The sequence below is a fragment of the Apteryx rowi genome, unplaced genomic scaffold (genome assembly GCF_003343035.1).
Source record: "Apteryx rowi isolate R43461 unplaced genomic scaffold, aptRow1 scaffold_32, whole genome shotgun sequence".
Lineage (NCBI taxonomy): Eukaryota > Metazoa > Chordata > Aves > Apterygiformes > Apterygidae > Apteryx > Apteryx rowi.
Window position 1 is genome coordinate 3799570 of NW_020449641.1, and position 20045 is coordinate 3819614.

The 20045-nt window shown below is 45.0% G+C and overlaps 1 protein-coding gene across 1 annotated transcript; it reads right to left on the bottom strand.

The window, feature by feature from the left end:
* Positions 1-1059: 1059 nt before the first annotated feature.
* Positions 1060-10156, bottom strand: UTS2B (urotensin 2B). Its single transcript, XM_026071012.1, has 5 exons — positions 9993-10156; positions 7654-7755; positions 4358-4395; positions 2851-2944; positions 1060-1085 (listed from the first exon to the last, which is right to left on the bottom strand). Exons 1-5 carry the CDS (start codon positions 10144-10146, stop codon positions 1060-1062), a joined length of 414 nt encoding a protein of 137 aa, XP_025926797.1. The 5' UTR covers positions 10147-10156.
* Positions 10157-20045: the final 9889 nt, after the last annotated feature.

Below are 20045 nucleotides of genomic sequence, written 5' to 3' on the forward strand. Positions count from 1 at the left end.
GCCTTAAAATAAATATATGCAGGAACCACCAATGTAATGTGATCTCTTCATTTTGAATAGGTGCAGACATAATTCTGCAGTAGAGAAAGCCAGCTTGCATCAGCACTGACCAGCCGGAAGAGCTGAAAAATCTCTTCTGAAAATGTCTCTTTGGGGTGAGTAAGTGKAAGTCACTGGGGCTGGTCCAGTTCCATGACAACAGCAGCCCATACATATCCATGGGGAAGAGCCAATTCTTTCCCAGTCCTGATCAAAAGGAAGGGCCTGCTCCTCAAGCACAATAAAATAGACCTGTGTTGCTATAGCTAGGTGTTTAATAGGGGCCTTTTTCACAATAAACCTGACATGGTCCATTAGGTGACATGAGCCTACATCAAGGGAAACATGCTGCCACCTTGGGCCTCTGCAAGGGATGAGAAAGAAAACAGCATGTGCTTCTGTGCAACAGAAAATCTTTATTGGAATGATATCCAAAGGACCCAGACTTCTGTGCCTGTCCTCCCCCAAACCAACTGTGTACAGTGACAGGACACGACAAGAAACAGCTCTGTCTCAGCAAGGTGGGGCAGGCAGCCCTGAAACTTTCACATTATCCCCAGTCTGCCTTCCTATTCTGACAGAGGGTGTTAGGTCATCACAGACCTGCTTTTAGGAGGCAGAGGGGAAACTGAGACACCACCATGAGCAATGTCTGTGCAAGTGGACAGCGGATCAAGCTCAGGGCAACTGAGTTAATGTTTGGTGCCTTGGGGAACCTGGTGGGAAGGGTTTTACAATGGCAGCAGACTGAATGGCACATGCAGGGGCAGCAATGAAAGTTGGGAAATGCCCACCAAGTCGAAGATTGGGGAGGGTTAAACCTGGAAGGAAGGAACAGTGCAGAGTGGTAGTGGGCTACTGGCTCCTGTCACAGTCCCTGTTAGACTTAGCTGTGGTGCAGTTACAGCGGATGGCATCCAAGTTAGCATCACGAGAGAACAGAGCAAACTCTAAGACATTAATACCCAGCAAGGCAGTTTGGGAAAGGGCTTGTCTTCATCCTCTGGTCCTGGCAAGCCTTCAGATGCAGTATTTCCAGAAGCAGGCTGGGGAAGGATACAAAAGAAGGATGTTAGTATCCAAGGTACTTTTTACAACTTCCCATTCACGGAATGGGTTTCAAAAGCCCTAGGTCTTGAGGTGAATTGGGGTGGTGGTTTTTGTGCTCATCTCAATAACCAGCTTTGACTTCGTATAACACTTCTAGGAAGGTGAATCTTTCGGCTTCTTGAAATATAAAGAAAAGGCCTGAGAGTTGTTTCTCTGTTGCTTGTTTTATAGGGATTTGCTTTTCCTTTCACTCTGCTTTAGCAATATCAGTTTTTTTCTTTTCTATCTTTACTGGCTAGTAGTTTTGCTGTCTCAGAAGTGTGCACAGGGTTTCTCACCTGGGGTTGACTGGAAGAGTTGGAAGCTGACTTGGAGAGAACTGAGCTCATCATAACAATAAAAGAAAGGATGCCTACAAATTTTTTAAAAACCCCAGTCACTTTCCCACTCTGCTACCAACTGTCCCCAAAATACCATTAATCTCTGTAAGATTTTCCAAGAGAATCAAATTAGGGGAAGATGCAGATTTTGGTTTTGCAAAAAACAACTGTATCACCAGCATGCCCTGTTCTTTGAACCCTGTGTAGGTCATCTGTTATCAATTCTTTGAGAGCTGCAAGTGTAAGAGGAGATATCTACCTGGTTTTGAAAGGCTGGATCTTTAGAGAAAGCTTCTATGGCATTTGCAGTGCTCAGGTGTGAGCTCTTCCCAAACTGGAAAGACTTTAGATTAAGGTAGAGATTCTCTGCTTTAATTTCTGACAGAATATGCTTTAAACCTAACTGAGGAAAGTACTTTTATCCACATTGGAACCTTCCACACTGGTAGGGGCATAAATCAGATCAGCCAAATCAATGGCAGCCTCCAGGGCTGCTTATAAATTGCAGATCATCTAAGGATTGCCTAAGCACTTACACAAAGGGGGCTTTCCCTTGCCTGTTTGGCAGGTTGTCAGCTTGCACATGCAGAGAGCATCAGGGGTAAGGGCAAAACTAGCTCTTTTGTTTTTAGTCCAGATCTGTCATCGGTGACTTCTGTTTTACAACTACCACTTCTTTGTGAAGGAATCCACTGAAAGTCAGCATTAGTGGCATTGCTCATGTGGTCATCAAGGACAGCCTTGCAGGAGCACTAGCGCAACRTACTCCTTGAGTCATTGAAAACAGAGTGGACAAATCTTGGAGAAGGTATGGCAATGAGCAATCCTGCCTTTCTGGCAGAGCGGACCAGCTGGGGAGTCTATTAAGATCTTAGCTCCCTGCCTTCTTGGTTGATTTCCACATCCTTTTTTGCTGTTTTTTCAGTGGCATAAACAATTGCTCTTTTTTTCTCTGTAGGGAGGCAATGACCTTGACAGAGGGGAAAACGTGCAGTCCACATGCCTCATTATGCCTTCAGCACTAGCTTTGTGCCCAGAACAAAATGAGAGGCACACTGAAGGAGTGCGTTCATACACCTCCTCCTGGAAAGGCAGTTATTGCGCACATAACCCCATGTTCCTCTGTGAAAAGAGGGGTGCAACACTGCCTCCAGCAGAGTCCTGAATTTGCAAACCCACTGGATATGACCCAACAGCAGGCAGGGTTTGRTTACACAGAGACCTTCTCACCAACTGTTAAACCAGTCAGTCATTATCAAGAGAGGCCAGGACTACTAGAAATGCTGCCTGCCTGTGGAAGCAGGAGATGCACCAATGGAAGCCCTGGCTGGATGACTGCAGCCAGCCAGACCCACAGACTAGACTCTAATTCAAAACCTACCACGTTTTTTAGGCTGAGATGCTGACAAACTTTCCAAGGCATAGGCGACCTCTGACCCTTCCTCAGCTGAGAGCTGATCCTTCAACTTCTCCAGCTGTTTAAAAACAAATACAGCAGTGAACAAATGCCCATCATGAAGAGCTCTGCAGCCTGCTGGAAAGCACAGTACAATTCAGGGCAGGATGTACAGACAAGCTGGCTGGCAGCATCACTGGGGAGGACAGGTTCTTCCTTGGAATAGGGCCTTTCCAGGAGGCTCTGCCTTTGGAGCACTCACACTTACCCCCACGTTTCCTTCTCCCCTTAGCTGCTTGTTTCACGGCAACAGTGTGGGCACCCACTGCCCTTCCTCTTTGGTGCAATCCAAACCCCTATGGAGAGGAGGCTGTGCAGAAGGATATTGCACCACTAAGACTCAAGTCAGTGCTGTTTCACAGGGGTGGGAGGTCCCCAGGCATCCAGCCACTGCGGCAGAGAGTGTCACACCTCTATTCCTCTGGACTGTGGCTCCYTCTCCCTTCCCTCCCTCTGCTCTTGCTAGCTTCCCTTGGTCACAATGGGGAAAATCTACAGCATCTCTTCTCCATCTGTAGCTACTCTTTCCTTTTCCAGTGGACTGGAGATAGCTATGACCATCAATCTAGACTTCTGCTTTGTCAACATCACTCCCAGGAAGCTCGATCTAATATCCCTCAGCTCTGGATTGAAGGGATGGGGTAGGACCTGGGAGCCTCCCATATCTAGCATGCTACACTGGGTTTTGGGTTTTTTTTTTTAAAGCACAAATTTGAAGTGAAATCTGCTGAGTGGAACTCAGGGGGATCCACCTGAACACCTGTATCTGGTCTGAGGGTGAAAAGGTCTTCCACTGCCTGTGGGATCTGGGGCACAGTGGGAGCCACATCAAAGTTGCCACACGCCTTTCCCTGTTCCTGGAACTTTGTTGTAAAATGGGGCTTCCTCCTGGTGTGTGTGTGTGTGTGTGTGTGTGTGCACTACATAGCACAGCAGGGCCCTGACCCTGGGTAGGGCCTCCCTTACTAGTAAAGAATTGAGGGAAAAATCAGTCTGGATTTTGTCTGGTGCAGTGGCTATCCCTCCAATTTAAACTAATTATTGGATGCAGCCAGCTGATGCAATGCATGGGAAGGCAGCATTACCTCCCCTTCTCCCTCCCTTTTCATCCATGGAGAGTTTCTTCAACAGCTCTTTTCTCCTGGCTTGGCCTTTTCTGGCCTTTCACTGGTGGCAGAGGCAAGAGCTGTCTCAGCCTTTACTGTGTTAGGCTATAGCTTTGCTGCCCCTTTATCTTTTCCAACTTGTGCAGATCTTTAGCCCAGGTTCTTCTTTTTCCTTTGTGTGAGACATGCTTATATTGCAGCACCAGAGGGAAGAACAGGAGGATGTAAAGATAGAAAAGGATATAAAGACAATATATACATTTGTTTAGCTGAGCTATTATTCATGCAACAATGCATATATGCATCTGTGCATTTGCTTCTCTCACCTGTTCAAGCTCTTCAAATTTCTTTGCCAGCACCCAGTCTGCAAGAAGGAACAGGGTAACATCAGTATCCACAGCTCAAATCAGAAACAGTTTCTTCATTTAACCTCTTCAAGGGTGGACAATGAAATACATATTTATCATTTAATTCCTGTTAGTGATCTCCAAATTTATGGTAGCARAAACAATGACAGAAAAAGTAGGCTTTCTCTGCTTAATTCTGTGGGGCTTTACCCTAATTCTCCATTATGAGAGAAGCTTCTTTCATCATTCACCAAGGCTTTCGGGGGACTGGTTCAACAGGGCCACATACTGTTGGTACCAACTCAGGTGAATCTCTTTGTTGCTTTTTGCTGATAACAGCAAATCTATGATGCTGTTTTTTCTGTCACTGGCTGTTTATATGAACTCACATTGTTTCCTTTAAAGTTAGTTTATCCTCATATCACCCATGTGGGCAGAAGCCAGAAGACATGGACTTAGCCTAGCATAGTCCATTGCTTTACAAATGAGTAAACTTCAGGGTTAGGCAGAGTGTAGCAACAGGAGAAGTAATGTACTGGTGAGTGCATGGATTTCACACTTCTAAATGTTAGGGGATCACAAGGAAATCATGAACTGGAGAGGATGGAAGATGGAAGATGACCCTGTTCTTTACCAGGGTCCCCCTGTTAACAGGGTCCCCTACAGCTGCACCTGCCCTGAGAAAGGGAGGACGGAGTACACCATTTCACTGCATGTGTTACAGCTCACCACAGTCGTGCTGTAGCAGGGATCTCTCTGTGCCTAAGAGCTCTCTCCGTCTGTCCTCCCTTGGAGTGGGGGAAGCAGCTGCCAAGTCACCGGCAGTGGGGGAGCTGGCTGCTTCCTCTAGCTCATTCGCCCTCCCTTCTCTGTGCAGGGACTAGGATTTGGGGGCAGCTTCTTAGAGAGCTCAAGGCTGAGCAGTACTGCACTAGACTGTCAAAAGCCTATGCACATGGCTGAATAAACTGCCCTGAGATATCCCATCCAGGATGTGGGAGGAGTTAGGTTGCCTGTGAATGCGATCTAAAACCTCCATCTGAACGCGGAAGGGCCTAGACTAACAATAGGAAAAGCTGCAGGAAAGGACATGGGATTTTGGTCTCAGTCCTGAAGACTGAGGCACCTTATTGCAGGTACCTGATGTCAAACTGATGTCAAAACAGTGAAACTGTTGGAATAAGGTAGCTGAAACAATGGAAAGCACCACCACGGACGGGCTCAGTCAAAAATCCCAGTCAAAGCTGAGTGAAGACTGTGGCAGTTTTCTTGGGCAGGGAGGGGAACGCAAAGCGATCAGCTGGCTTCAAGTGCCAGGCTACAAAAGAAGCATAAAAGTAAGCAGAAGAGCCAAGAAAAAGCTAAAGAATGTCCCTGCTAGACCCCACAAGAAAGCCAAAAAATCCAGCCCTGGAATTGTCTCCTTTGTCTGCTCTGACAGTGGCTGCAGACATTGGTCTGGATCTCCAAAGGGATTCAGGTGTCTATTTCCCCTGATTTCAGATAAGACTTCAGCACACAGACGCATTGCCAAAATAGGCTTTTTTTTTTTTTTTTTTGCATTTGAAGCTGAACAGAAGGGTGCCAGAAAAGAGCTGACTGCATTCTCAGTTTCTCCTTCAAGAAGGAAACAATTTAGTTGAAAGATCCTGAATATTATCTGACAGATATTCATAAAACAGAAAAAGTAACAGTTCCTAGGCAAATATATTACATCAGGGCTTGACTTGAGAGACAGTGTGGTGCTGGGGATGGGCTAGGAGTGTACATGGGGCTCTGTTCCTGGCAGTGCCAGAAACGATGCTAGGCAGGTTCCTCTTAAACATGTCTTTACACATCATTAAGGTACAGACAAACAGTCCTGTACCTCTACAAGTGAAAAGTGCCACTTAAGAGCTTGTTGTTATTGTTATTTTACACATTTTTACCTCTTTCAGAGTTTCAAGTGCCTATTTTGGCTCAACTTTCCACAAACTGTAAGCTTGGCCAATGATGGCTATGAATAGAAAAAGAACAGTGGTCGAAATTTGGAACAGATTATCTCAGACAGGGGGAAGCAAGCTAATTTATGGATAATGCCTTGAGAAACTGCCTGCTGTAAATCCTCTGTCTGTGCTCTGCTCGGAGATTCATTATATTCAATTGTCTGGCATAAAATGCAGCCTTTCCTCTAGGAGTAATAAGTGCAATAATCCATAAACCAATCATAAAAATGTTATTTTTTGAATGCATCTCCTTTGCAAGAAGAATGCCTTTGTTAGTATAAGGACTTGATTTATTTGTGTTTATCGTTTAACCACTGCCTCACTGCATTAACAAGAGGCTGGGGAAGAGCGCTAAGTGATTTGGTGTACTGGATTTTCATGACACAGTTTCTGCTGGGCCCCTCTCTCTCCTGTTTTTATAGGAAAGAACAGCTTCCTGCTCCTAGACCACCACATATTGCCCAAACCCTTCCCTGACTTTGGTGGCTGTGGGAATAGACCTCCATAATCCATGTGGAGCTTGTGATTGTAGTGCTTAGTGTCAGGGAAAGCCCAAGTTCCTCTTCAGTGAGCCTGAGTTTGGAGCCTGTTGCAACATGCAAAATGGCCTTAAATTTGGTGTCAGAATAGACAGGAAAAGCCCACATGTGCCCTGTCTTTGTCCTCTCTGCTGTGTGGGAAAAGCCCATAGTCTGACCCTCTTCCACCAGTAACAATGGCTCCAGCTCAGGTGGGAGCTTCCAGTACAGCTGTCCCAGCTTACGTCTGACCCTAAGGGATGTTAGTCCTATGCTGTCTGCAAAAATATTAGCCCCCTGTGTGCTCAAGAGATGCCAGCCKGACACTGAGTTGTATCTCAAAAGCACTATGGCTATATGGAGGTGCAGGTGGAAAGGTGACCCCCAAAGCTGCCCTATGCCCTAAACTTAATATTCAGCATTTATTCCAGGGATGGCAGGGGTGCAGGGGAGCAGCATCTCTCCTCATTATTAGTCATGCCACATACATACACATGCTCCCTTGGCAGCTCAGCATTGAGTGTCTGAGGATCTAGGTTGTAAATTTTCGGACAGTTTTGCATTGCATTGCAAAAGCAGGTCTAGTAGCCCCATGAGGCAGAACACCTGCTGTTAATCAGATACAGGCAGCACACTGAAACACAGGAGCTGAACTTTCTCCACTTTCTGAGCAGTCTGTATTTGCTAGCAAACTCCACACATAAGGAGCAGGCTCCTTGCATTCATATCAACACAGCTGCAGGAAGCTGAGCTCTCCATCCCTTTTGCTTACCAATATTTTCTGGTCTCTGCCATGCGAGTTTCTTATCAAGAAGCAGAGTCAGCAGTGTGTCCTCGTGATTTGTGTCTTCTCTCTCCGGATGCACTCGGTTCTCTGCAGCACATAAAACACACTTCTGTCAGTCCCTAATACCAAAAAGGATGGACCCTCCATCCCCCAACATTAAAACAAAAATTAAGGCTAAGAAGTATAAGGAAAATGTTTCCTGTCTTTCCCAGAGTGGAAAGAGCTTGAGGGAAGTGGAAGATATGTGAACGCAGAACAAAATGTCTGGGCAGTAAGGTCTGCGCACTGAAAGGGTGCAGGATGTGGGAACCCTCACTGCCAGGTCCAGGCTGCTGGCCAGTCTCAATGCAGCATGACTGGCTGCAGTGAACTGGAGACATCACCCAGATTTAGAGAGTCGCGACCCCCTCTGCAAGGCAGATGTATTCAGTGTCTCTGCAAAGCCAGTCACTAACGTGCGAGATGCTCTCTTCCTTCTCAAAACTATGGGTGCTCCCCAGACTCACCTCATCCATCTTCCCAGGGCCAACAGAGGTGGGCACTAGCTCCCTGCTGGGGCTGACATATGTGTAGCATAGCTGAAGAGCTCTGCAGCCCCACAGTTCAGCCTTGTGCTTGGTCTGGCCTGGGGGCTAATCTGTCTGTTTGCCAGTGGTATTAAAGGATTCTTGTTGTGCATAGCTGAAGTGTGGAGGAATTTAAAATTAGGTTCTTTTTTTTTGTCTGAGAAACCTCTTACGGTAGCTGTAGGCCATGCATGGATCTCCTGTTTTCCAGGAAAATCTTCCCCAGGCTGCTGTCATAAATCAATATGGGCCTCTCTACGAGGCCCCTTTATGGAGCGTTTTCAATGTTTTTTCCCTASTGGTTGTGGCTATGCCCTCAAAAGTGGTTGTGAAATCAGCGGTTTAGCAGTATCCAATGGACACAGGGGATCAGACTCTGTTCAGAACCCTGAAGGCTCTCAAAGACCCTCCCAGCTCTGCCATATAGGTTTCCAGGATCATCTAAAATTTGGATGTTGCATTCATTACTGAGAGGGCAGGCTGGGAGCCAGACTTTGCAAGGAGAATGGTCATTCCCCAAAACTTTTGCTTTGAATACCCCTGCCCCACACCCAGACCATGCAAAGCCTTAGAAGATGCCTGTGGAATTCATGGGAAGGGCAAGAAAATGATGCAGAAAGGCATTTTTCTCTCTTCTCCCAAGATCTTTGGGACATCTGCTCACTCCCTTCAAGGAGGCAAGAAGGAAGAATTTGGTCTCATGTAACCATCCACCCTATATAATTGTGATAGGATAAAGACAAAAGAGACACATGAGACAAAAAAAAGTAACAGATGAGCCTGAAGGATGCTCAAGAGTGTGTGGGAATCAGCCCCACTAGCCACAGCCACATAAATCCTTAGAAGCAGAGGGGTCCTGGCCAAAGTGATGGTCCAAGTACTTGGTCAACTCATCACTGCCTAATGCTGCAGCTGAAGCCACTGATTCTGATTGTGATCTCAAGAAATAAACCAGGGGAAGTCAGCAGAGCTGCACGCTGAACAAAACTCGCAGTTAGTGTGGTGTGCTCTAACCCTCTTTCCTAAGCTTGAAAGGCAGTTATGATTTTAAAATAGCTATTTTTAGTCATTTGGAAGATTTGCTAGAGAAAAAAACAATATAAACACTCTATGAAAAACTAAATGGCAGCAATATTTAGCTGGAGTGGCCTCAGGAATGTTTTGGTTGTCATTACAAAAATAAATAGGTGATATAAGAGGAAAAATCATTTGAAAAGCAACATGTTATTTTCTAGCCTATATTTAGCTGCTCTGATTTTTTTTTCTACTGCCAAGTCTCTCTAAGAAAGAAGATAAATGATTGACATTTCCCTGCAGAAAAAGTCCAAGCTAAGATTAATTTAAATTGTGGGAGAAGAAGATATAAAAAGTGGTTTCCTGAATAAAGAAAGTTCAGCAGCACCCTACCACTGACATTTATGAGCTGTCAAATCTCATATGGTATATACTAGGATTGTTACTTTCTGATATTGTAATATTTTTCCTTGGAAATTTTCTTTCGGGAAAKAAAGAGGTACTCTTACCAGACAGATTACATCAAATCTGGTATTTTTACTGATTAACGGAATGTATCACACAACCAATGCTAGACCAGAAGGACAGCTATAGGTCATGCTAATACAAGCAAGTCTCTGGGTAGCACCCAGGTTAATTGAGTGTTTAGTATAATTTGAGGTTGATTTTATTTCCTTTCATGGACAAACAAGTGTTGCACGGCCATGATGAGCAGCAAAGCAAAGCAAAAAGATAACCACCTACCTGTGTCATCTAGTCTGCGTTCCAGCTTACCTTGTAGTAAATAAGGCTCTCCACATGTAGATGGAACATACACAGTCATGGTCAAGATGGTTAGCACTCCAAGGGACAGCGGGAAAGACCACATCTTCTCCATGTTCCCACCACCCAGAAGCATTCTTCCTTCAGGCACGGTGGAGGACTTCAGTGCAACCCAGTGCCAGATGAGCTCACTTTTAAGAGGCAGTGGATGTGCCGTGATTGCAAATGGCCTTTGGAGGAGGGGAGAAAAAAAATCTCTTGAGATATAATTCAACCTGTCAATATGATTCACTCCTTTGGGAGTGGACAGAACAACCCAGTAACAGACGTCAGATGGAACCTGTTCAATATATCTCGTATCAGACTGATCTAATGAATTCTGATGTTCCCACAGGCATGCACTGTCCACGCACATTGATATACATTCCATACGCAAATACATTAAAATATTTTTTCAAGGCTGTTGTTTAAATGGAGTTCAGACACAAGGACTTCCACATTAGCAAGGAAGATTTTTTTCTAATGTACAAGTCTCCATACGTCACCAGTTTGGACAGAATCAGGTTAATGGGTTTTTGTAATTTATCGTCACACTTCCTAGTGCCTATATTAATTAATATGAGATGGAATGAGTGCTGAAATGGTGGGAAGCAGAGGGGCAGAGCTCTTTTCATTTAACTGATTGGAGGATATTGAGTGTGTCTCCTTCACAGTGACTTACAGCTTTGTCAACGGGAAAAGCATCACACCCTATTTTGGGATTGTGTCTCAGTGGGGGAGTTCAGATTTGGCAGCAGATATGCAATACATCAAAGATGGGCAACTACCTCCAGTTTTGTCCAAGGGAAAAAACAGTGATGGTCAGATACGTTTCTGGTTGCACAACCATATTTTATTAGCTTAGAATAAAGCATTGAGGCATGTTGCACATATTCCATGTCTGTTCTAAGGATATGACATCTTGGCTTGGCTTCTATTTATTGCCTGTCCATCTCTATAGATCAGAGACCTGCTACTAGCATGCTATTACAACCTTACCAAGAGAAATGCTGCAATAATAACATTGCTAAACTTTGTTCTTCACTTTTACTTCTTGTGTCAATCAGGATCTGCAGAACTGAGTCATCTATCTGTACTCTGCTTTGGCCAAGCACCGACTTGTACATACGCTCCTAGTGAATCACCTCATGTGCTTTTTTGACACCGCACCATGCCAGATTACCCAACATAGCTGCATCTGATGGTACCTGCATTTCATCTTATCTCAAAGATAATATCATTTCCATGTTTGGACTTTTGGCTTCTGGTCCCCAGTTCTGCCAACAACTTGCTGTGGACCTAGGATGGCTATAGGATGACTAGCCTGTTAATATCACTTTTAATATTTGTTTTTTACTAAAAAATGGGCGGGGGGGGACTCCATTTTTTTCCAAGAAGTGTCTGTGAAAATGAATGAGATGCTTCCATGAAGGAATACTTCTCTACTGAGGAAATATTCCATTTTTTTCCCCCTCCAGATATGACATATATGAATGAAAGAAACTTATCTTTCCTCTCAGTCTTCGGAACCAATGATCAACCAGCTGAAGTACTTCCCTTTTCTTTTTCATGATCTCTAAAGTTTCCTTTGGACAAGAGGACAGCTACATCCTATTCGGGATACTTTTCCAGCCATCTCAGTTTCCCTAAGACCACCTTGGACAGGAGTCCAGGGTGGATGATAGTAGCTCCAACTCAAAAGTAAACTCTTGGGGAAGGTCAAGTCCAGTTTTGCCTGGTATTAAATGGCTTTCCAGGACCCTACCAGTCTGTTTTCAGATCTGCTGTGAAATTGGCTTTGCATTGATATAGATGGTGGATTTCCCTGTCTCATACAAGTCCATGCAGAATCCATCAAATCTCTGACCAGTTTTTCATACCATTGGCTGTGAGGCATCACGGGCAATTGGCAGGATCTTGCAGAAAAATGAGCTATTCCTTGGGATTTCCTCTTTCACTGCAGCGTGACTCCAGTTCTGGGTCACTGCTCCCAAAAGGATAGTTCAGCCCCCCAAAGCAACTTGCATAAGTAGTGTTGCCAGTCCAATCARATGAGGGCTCTGGGTAAAGCGAGGGACAGTCTTACACTTTTACATACTAGAAGGGAGATTAATGGATGCTGTGTCGGGAATTCTCTGAGTGAGTGGGTGAATAGATATCTGACAGCCAGCTGCCAGACACTAGTGAACTTTTTGCATTTATTGCAGCTATGAGATGGATGATTTGCAGTGATGGGCTTCTGTAAGACTCCCACCTGGAAAAGGTCTTTGCTTTTAGCCTATTTGTCCAGTGGATGGGAAAATTGCTACATTTTATTGTTCTTACATATTGTAATCTCAATAGAAAAACAACATAGTTACCATATTTTCCCAATTACTTCAYTTAGTGATAATGCCTTGTACGTCATCCACTGGCCACCTATGTTTACAGCTCAAAGATAACCAGAAACTAAAAATCAGAGCTCCATTTCTAACTTCTGTGGTTCTAACCTGTCTTCCTGTAGAAGTTCTCTTCTCATAAAGCTATGCAAACTTCAGGTAATATTTATGATATCAAACTGAAAAATTGACRAGGCTGGACAAAAGCAACCAGTCTGGAGAGTAGGAATGGAGAAGACTTGGTCTAAGAAGGTTGGATTCCACTAAGCTCAGCTGCAGCAGCTCTTGAGTCTGGGAGAGGTGATTGTATGTGTCAGGGCTCTAAGGGCACTGGTAGGCTTTAGTGGCCCTGAYCAGCATCACCTGGGACCTCCACCCACATCTTCTACCCATAGGCCCAGGAGCCTCATTTAAGCTCAGCCCTGGGCCTTTATTCCCTGCCTAGGTTATGTTGTATGAGTGTTGATTTCTAGCTCAGCCACAGTGATACCTGGCTGTGGACCATGCTGATCTGGACTCTGATGTGCAGGCTGAATTCCTGGCTTGACCTCATCACTGTGAACCTGCCTGGTGATCATTGGGCTGTTTCTGACCATGGTTACCATCACCAGGCCTAGTTGTGAGYTGTGGATTGACTTCCCTGCTTGACCTCAGACCTGCCTCAACACACAAACCTGTCTGAGGATCTGGGATCTTGGTCAAACCTGGTTGCCATCTCCTGGCCTGCCCTGATGACCTCACTCAGGTACTGTGGGATGAGACCCTGGCTGATGAGACCCCTACCCTGTTACCTGTGTTACTGTGCTCAGCTCCCCATCTGTTGGGAGTAGCTGGCCCTTGCTGCTCCCTGACAATATATTCAGTTCTTCTTGTGCACTGATCTCTTCTCTCTGCCCCTTGCAAAGGAGGTATTTTAGCAGACCTTGGGTCAATAAAGACTTAGGTATGTTTAAAATTTGGATTTCTTTAAAGTCAGTATGAGTTGTATTGTTAACTTTAATGAAGATAGGAAAGCCACTGGAAAAGATGCAGTTCCCAAATAACCTAACCTTGGTTTACCCCTAAACAGTAACACTTAGTGCTTCAGAGTAAACCTCAGGCAAGAAGTCAACTCGTTTCTCAGGCAACTGTAAGTTGCAGGAGGCAGTGTTGAGCTGCTGAAAGCAGGAGAACCTGGAGGGGCAATTTCCCATAGCCAGCTTGGAGTGGCAGGCTTCCAGACTACTCTGTATGCTATGCATTTTGGGTTTGAAGACAGGGCAGATATATTTCTCTGCTTCACTTGTTCTCAGGAAGCTCTGAAAAACATCATATGTAGCATGTATTTCAGGTGATCCTCAACAGCACCCATGGGCTTTGCTGTGGTTTTATGGTCTCAGTTTAGCTGCTGTTTGATTCCCAAAGCAAACCTCCTGCTGTGGAGGATCTGGCAGGAAAGAATCTTTTCTTAGGGATGGGAGAATGAGGTGTTTTTAACTCTGTCCTGCAGCCTCTGCACCAAGAATGGTGGGGGGACTCAACTGAAACCAGGTAGCATGAGCTGGTGGAGGTAGACCTTTTTTTAATGCTGCATAGTAAGACAGGAGTTTTCCTTTATGTATGGCTTTCTTGCTTAGAGCACTTCCAAGACAAGGATGGGGAATGATAAATGAATTTAGAAAAGAGGAGGGGACAAGCCTGGAGGAGGAAGAGACATACTGTGGGCTTAACATCCCTGGCAAAGAGGAGAGAAGTTTAGGAGCTTATAGCAAGCAAGAAAAGGGAGGTCCGCTGAGAGTATGTGCTTTTTGGGAAGGTGGCAGCTGTCTTGCGCTCTGGCCTGGGCTCACTTCTTCCCAGTGATTCATAGTGCACTCCCCTGTCCCACCACATACTTCCTCCTTCCCCATCCATTCAGCTGCCCAAGCAACTGTCTCCCTCCTCTGCAGTCAAATCTTTCTTTTCCTTGGCATTTATCTTTCTTGCCCATATCACTGTTGTAGGACCTGATAGCCTTTGTCTTTTCTGTCCACATTCCTATCGCATCTCTCTGCCTCTCCATGTCTCTAAAATGCTCTTCACCTGATAGGAATCAAAACAGAAAGTGCTGTAAAAACACCCTGCTCTCTTCTGCCTAATACCTTATGCATTTAATATCTGATCTCTTCCCTGCCTGTATCACTTCTGCCCTGGGGTATACCTGAGAGAACAAAACCCATTCCAGTCCCATTATTCAAAGCACCACTGGAAGGCGCTCAGATACTCTGCTGATGAGTGTGGTGCAAACTCTCTGACAGAACTTCTTGACTGCAAAAAAGGAATTAAAATAATGTGCACATAAGCCAGAGAACAGCCCCCCTTGCAGTTCCCTGAGAGGGAGAGCATAATGGGGAGGGAGATGTAGTTATTATAAAATGAGATTCTCTGTTCCTCAGGGGACTATTAAAACCAGTCAATATTTATGAAGCTTTTAGTCTGACTCATGCAATTTGTTCCCCCTTCTACGTGCTTGTCTTTGGGACTCAGCTGTTGCTCGGCCTGTTACTGCCATAAAATTAGATGCTATGGTTTAACTGTCTCATTGCTTAGAGGTGGAAGAGGGAAAGGTCCAAGGCAGGGTGTAAAACTGTTCTACTTGTTGCCTCACTGCAAGTAACCGGGGGAGGACACAGAGGGAAGTATCACCTGCTCCTGTCAGAAGTGGATTGCACTAGAGAGAAGCAATGACTTGTGATAAAGGCAGAAGAGGGGTAAGAAGTGCAGCTGGGCTGTCTGCCTGGCTTTCACCTCAATTCTGAGGGCTGTCAGGGAACTATTTAGCTTCTTGGAGAACTAGTCTGCTCCAAAACTTTCTCCTGGAGGGAGTAAAGGGCTGAAAGAGTACTGCAGAAATACAGAAGCAAGGGATGCAGGAGGAAGCAGCCTCATGTCAAGAAAACACAGAGCAGAGGCAGTAGTGGTACCATTCTCTTCTGCCTCAGTCCTGAGCTGGAGTACCTCCTCCTGTCTGTCATCCCTACTGACCAGGGGTTACTTGGCTGAAGTTACTGGCAAGTTAATGAAGGCGATGTAGAAGACTTTTCTGCTGTGAAGTGTGCTGTGACATGCTGGCTTCAAAGTAACTTTCACTGATGTTCCAGAATGGTAAATACTGGTGATGTGGCTGTGTATGGACTAATCTGACTCCCTGTCCTAGGACACCATGCCCTAAAAAGGCATGGTCTGGAATGACCTAGTTGTAACATCAGGTTTACTCTGAAGTTGATCCCTTCCATTCTGACTCATCTTCTGTAGGCTTCTGTGTTCTGCCTGGGTGATGGAGTGTGAACTCAGCAGAGATGCTGGGTGTCCAGTCAGTGGTGCTGTGGGGTGTTTTCATAAGAGCAACACCACCCTGTGGAAGTTAATCCTCCTAGAGGTCCTCTAAAGGCAGATGTGGAAGAAAGGCTGAGAGTGGTTTGGAGCAGCCTGCCTGGTTCTCTGGAGAACCTCCCCATCAGTTATAGAAGGAGCGTAGGGAACAGCCACTTGTGAAAATGGTGACTGAGGTAAGAAATCAGTACACTGCAAGCTAGGTATGATTTCTCTCCTGGAGCTGGACTTGTGCTCCCCCAGATGCAGCTACCAACCCATTTCCTTGCCAGTAATGGCAGATGTCAGCCTCTTTTTCCTTTCTAGTGATGGACACGAGTGGATACTATAAATTATCCTGTAAGCATACAAAGCCAGCAAATCAAAGTGGTGGTCTGGGCTGCAGTTTCTCATGAAGCTTGCCACTGTCTGGATGGAAGAGGAAGGCAAGGGAAATGAAGCATGAAATGTGGCATCTCTACTATGTGGCAGAGGGCTATGTGAGGCTGCCTCAGCTTGTCACCAGTGAGCTGATGTGGCTTTCCCAGCAAGGTGGAGACACTAGCTTGGCCACAAAAAGCCTTTTTTGAAACTTTTCTCACTAAAGGTCATCTGGGGGAAGCTTTAGAGGGTAAATGTAGGTTACTTGGATGGGCTTGTGCTGCTGCTGTTTTCTGCTATATCTTCTGTTGCCAGGGGAATTTGAGACAGTCTAGATTTTTTTAAACTTTTGAGGAAATTTGCATAGGCAACCATAATGCTTGCATTTCTGAGGGCCTGACTTCTTACCTAGTTCTTTCATTTGTGTACAGAGCATCTGAAACTGGTAGCTTCTGGAGATGCAAAATAGTGGTTTGTTGAGTGAACATCAATGCTTTGTGCATGTAAAACTGTGTATACAAAATCATGACTAGAGATGAAGGGTACTGCTGAGACCATAGGACATACCCATCCCTCACCTCTTGGCCTGCTTGCCACCCTGTGGCTAAGGAGGCAGGACTGGGAGAAGTGACACAAGACATTGTTTAACTGGAAAAAAACAGGATGGGAGAGTGGAAATGGAGAGGTGACTTTATGTAGATTAAATAATTGTTCAGAGTAGAATCTAGCAGAGTTGCTGTCACGTGGGAACTGTACTGACTTCAGCCCCAATCAAACTGTCTCTAACAACAAAATGCCTTGAAGTTTCATGCAGGTAGTAGTGACTGTGGGTAACTGAGCACAGGCCAAGGGTGCTTCCCCACTACAAGTTTCTTTTTATTTGGCTGCTTATGCTTCCATTGACAGGGCTTGCAGGCAGTTCCCTGTGGAGCACTAAGTGATATTTTATCTGTTATGTGGGTTCTGTTCTTTTGACCTATAAAATTAAATGAAATGGCATGATTCACAGCAGGTAAGGGAAGAGGAAATAGCAAATGTACCTGTTACAGTTTTAACCTAACCTTTTTATTGGTGGAGGAGCTTCCTGAAGGCATTTGGCCTCTTTTGCTGATGTGAAACTTAACTCTCTAATCACCAGAAGCTTCATAGGCCTTGTTTCCTTTGCAGGGTGAGGGAAATCACTAACTATAACCCTTGCAATTGTATATGTTAAACTGCAGGCACAGATGCAGTGCTAATTTGCACATTGCAGCTTCCAGCGAGGTCCGTACAAACACCTGATCTGTGCATAAAACTGAGCTGTCTGCAACATAATACCTGACTTCTTCAGGTTGTATGGGTTATCTCCAACTTAAGTCCAGAAAAGCCCTTGTTTTGTAAAACTGCAATCCAGTTTTTCCAGTGACCCTTGTTATGTTAAATGCAGGCACAAGTTTAGTTTCCTCTGTTTCATCATTTGCAACCACCCCATTCATAATGCCCTGATGTGTTTTATTTTATGACACTCTTATCCTTGCATGCCCCTGCTCTCCTTGTCCTTCAGGGAGCCTGAATTCCTACAGGCAGCATTCAGCTACCTAAGTACATTGCACACCTGCTTCTGGCTGCTCCTTGCCAAGTGCTATAATGCTTGCTGCCTTTCACTGGCCTCCTCTGGCACAGGACTTCAAACATCTCCTAAAGTGTATCCTTGCTTACTTGGGAAAAGCAGGGAAGTTAATGAAGCAGGTAAGAGGGGGAAAATAAAAGGTAGTGTTTCCAGCTTAGGTATGAGGGAAAGTCAATCCCTTGGCAGCAGCCACCACTGACCACAGTTTTTGGACAAAGGCTTGTGTGGCACCTGATGCTTAGCATCATGAGACATGTAGAACCAATTTTTTCCATCCCTTTGCACAGACTGTTAACTGATGCATACGCTCCTCCCTGCAGGATGATGATCCTGTCTATTCCTACAATGGCCTCACCCACTGGAGTTAGCCTTGCACTCATTAAGGAAGCTTTAACAAAACCTGCTCTGCTGAATGTGAACATCTTGATGAGGCCTAATTTATTTCACAGTTGTTACTATCCTGTTGACCTAAAATGACAGCATGACACTTGGAGAAGTGCCCAGTTTATTTAAGAAGCATGTACAAAACCACTGCTGCCTKCCTGCAGAAAGAACTGAGCAGTATAAGGCCCTCCTAGCTGCTGGTCCTAAGCCTCTGCCTGTCAGCCTTTGCCCCCAAAAGCTCACTGTGGCTTTTCTTCAGGTGAGGCTGGACCATTATGTTTTTAAATCCTATTTTTTCTGTTCCAGTTTCTCACATGTACATTCTCACAGGCAACCTTACCCCAGCTCTCAACACTGAAAGAGTTCATCTGCTGCACCAAGGTTACAATCTGGGTACACCCCTGGGTGTGGTGTAAGTGTGTCAGGTGTTTAAGGGCCAGGACCAAGCACCTGGAGGCACCTAGGAAAGGTTCTGGGGCTTCTTGGGGTTTAAGACTTCCCTGGTGGCATGGTCCCAGCTGCAGTGCCATCTCTGAGCCCCTACCCACAGCTGTTCAATGGACCGCATACCTCACTGATTTTGTCCCTTGTACCCAGGGTCTGTCATGGAGAGTAGCTGCTGTGTACCTGTGTGAATGGATGCTAGAAAGCATGGAGCCAAACATTTTGGATGTGCAAGGGCAAGAGGCAAGGGTCACAAGCTGCAGCAAGGGAAAGTCCAATCAGATATAAAGGGGGGGTGGGCAGGGGAAGGAATTGCAATGAGAAGAGTGGAACAGGGGCCCAGAGATTGTTGTGCAATTTCCATCCCTGGAGACTTTCAAGACTTACCTGGATGAGCCCTGAGCAACCTGATCAAATTTTGAAGTCCTGCTTTGAGCATGGGGTTGGACTAGAGGCTTGCAGATGTCCCTCCCAACCAAAGTTATTTCATGAAATAGGGGTTACGTGTGTGTGCCATGCACTTGAGCTCAAATTCTGGTTCATCTTCCCAGTTGCTTTTATCTTGGGCAATGAGATGAGCTTGTCTTCAGACAGAAGTTCTTATGGAATTAAGTATCTACTTTCATAAAATTGAAATGTCATCTTATCATTAGCTTAAATAAAGGGGATAGTCTTCCAAGTATTATCAGGATTAATCTGCCCACTACAATGTACTAGATACCGTACAATTTGTACAGGAAAAGTTGGTCTCAGTCTAGCAGAGCAAAAATCTTTCATACTTTTTGCCTAGAAGCAGCAGCTTTTAGATACAAGTGTAAGTCAGGAGGGTGATTTGAGATCCATCCCACTGATGAGCCTGCTGGGAACATAAGACCCGATTATGCTGCAGTGGTAGTGTCATCGGTAACAAATTTCCTGGATCCTATTTAATTCTCATTTTCAGTCCTCCTGTAGTTGTTCTCATGTTCATTGTAGTTAAATTTGAAACCTTCTATACTCTTCATATACTCTTTGAGTGATTAATGCCATCTACCAATCTCAAATTTCATCTGAATGTGTCTCAATCAAGCTAAGATGAGGAGTCCAGTGTCAAGAATGCAAAGGAAAGAGTTTTGTGTGTTGACAAATCCTGATCACAAACTTTTTGCTCCTGTTGTCCCTCTAAAGAGCCTGTTCCAGCCTTTCTGCGCTCTGATAGTTAGAAACTTCCCCTCATTTCCAACACCAAGAAAATGGCTTTTACACTGTCTGTCTGAAGTTCTTTGGGTCCCGGCAGAGCTCACTGTCCCATTGCTATTGCTGAGTTTTAGTAAGTCTTGCAAGAACAAATACCGTTGCATAATTAAAGGAGGTGAGGGAGGACACAGAGCCACATGATTTATACAGTATAAACCTAAGCATAATAACCTCAGAACTACTCTACTGTGACCCTAATATCACGTACCAAGCTATTCTTTAACAAAGTTATAT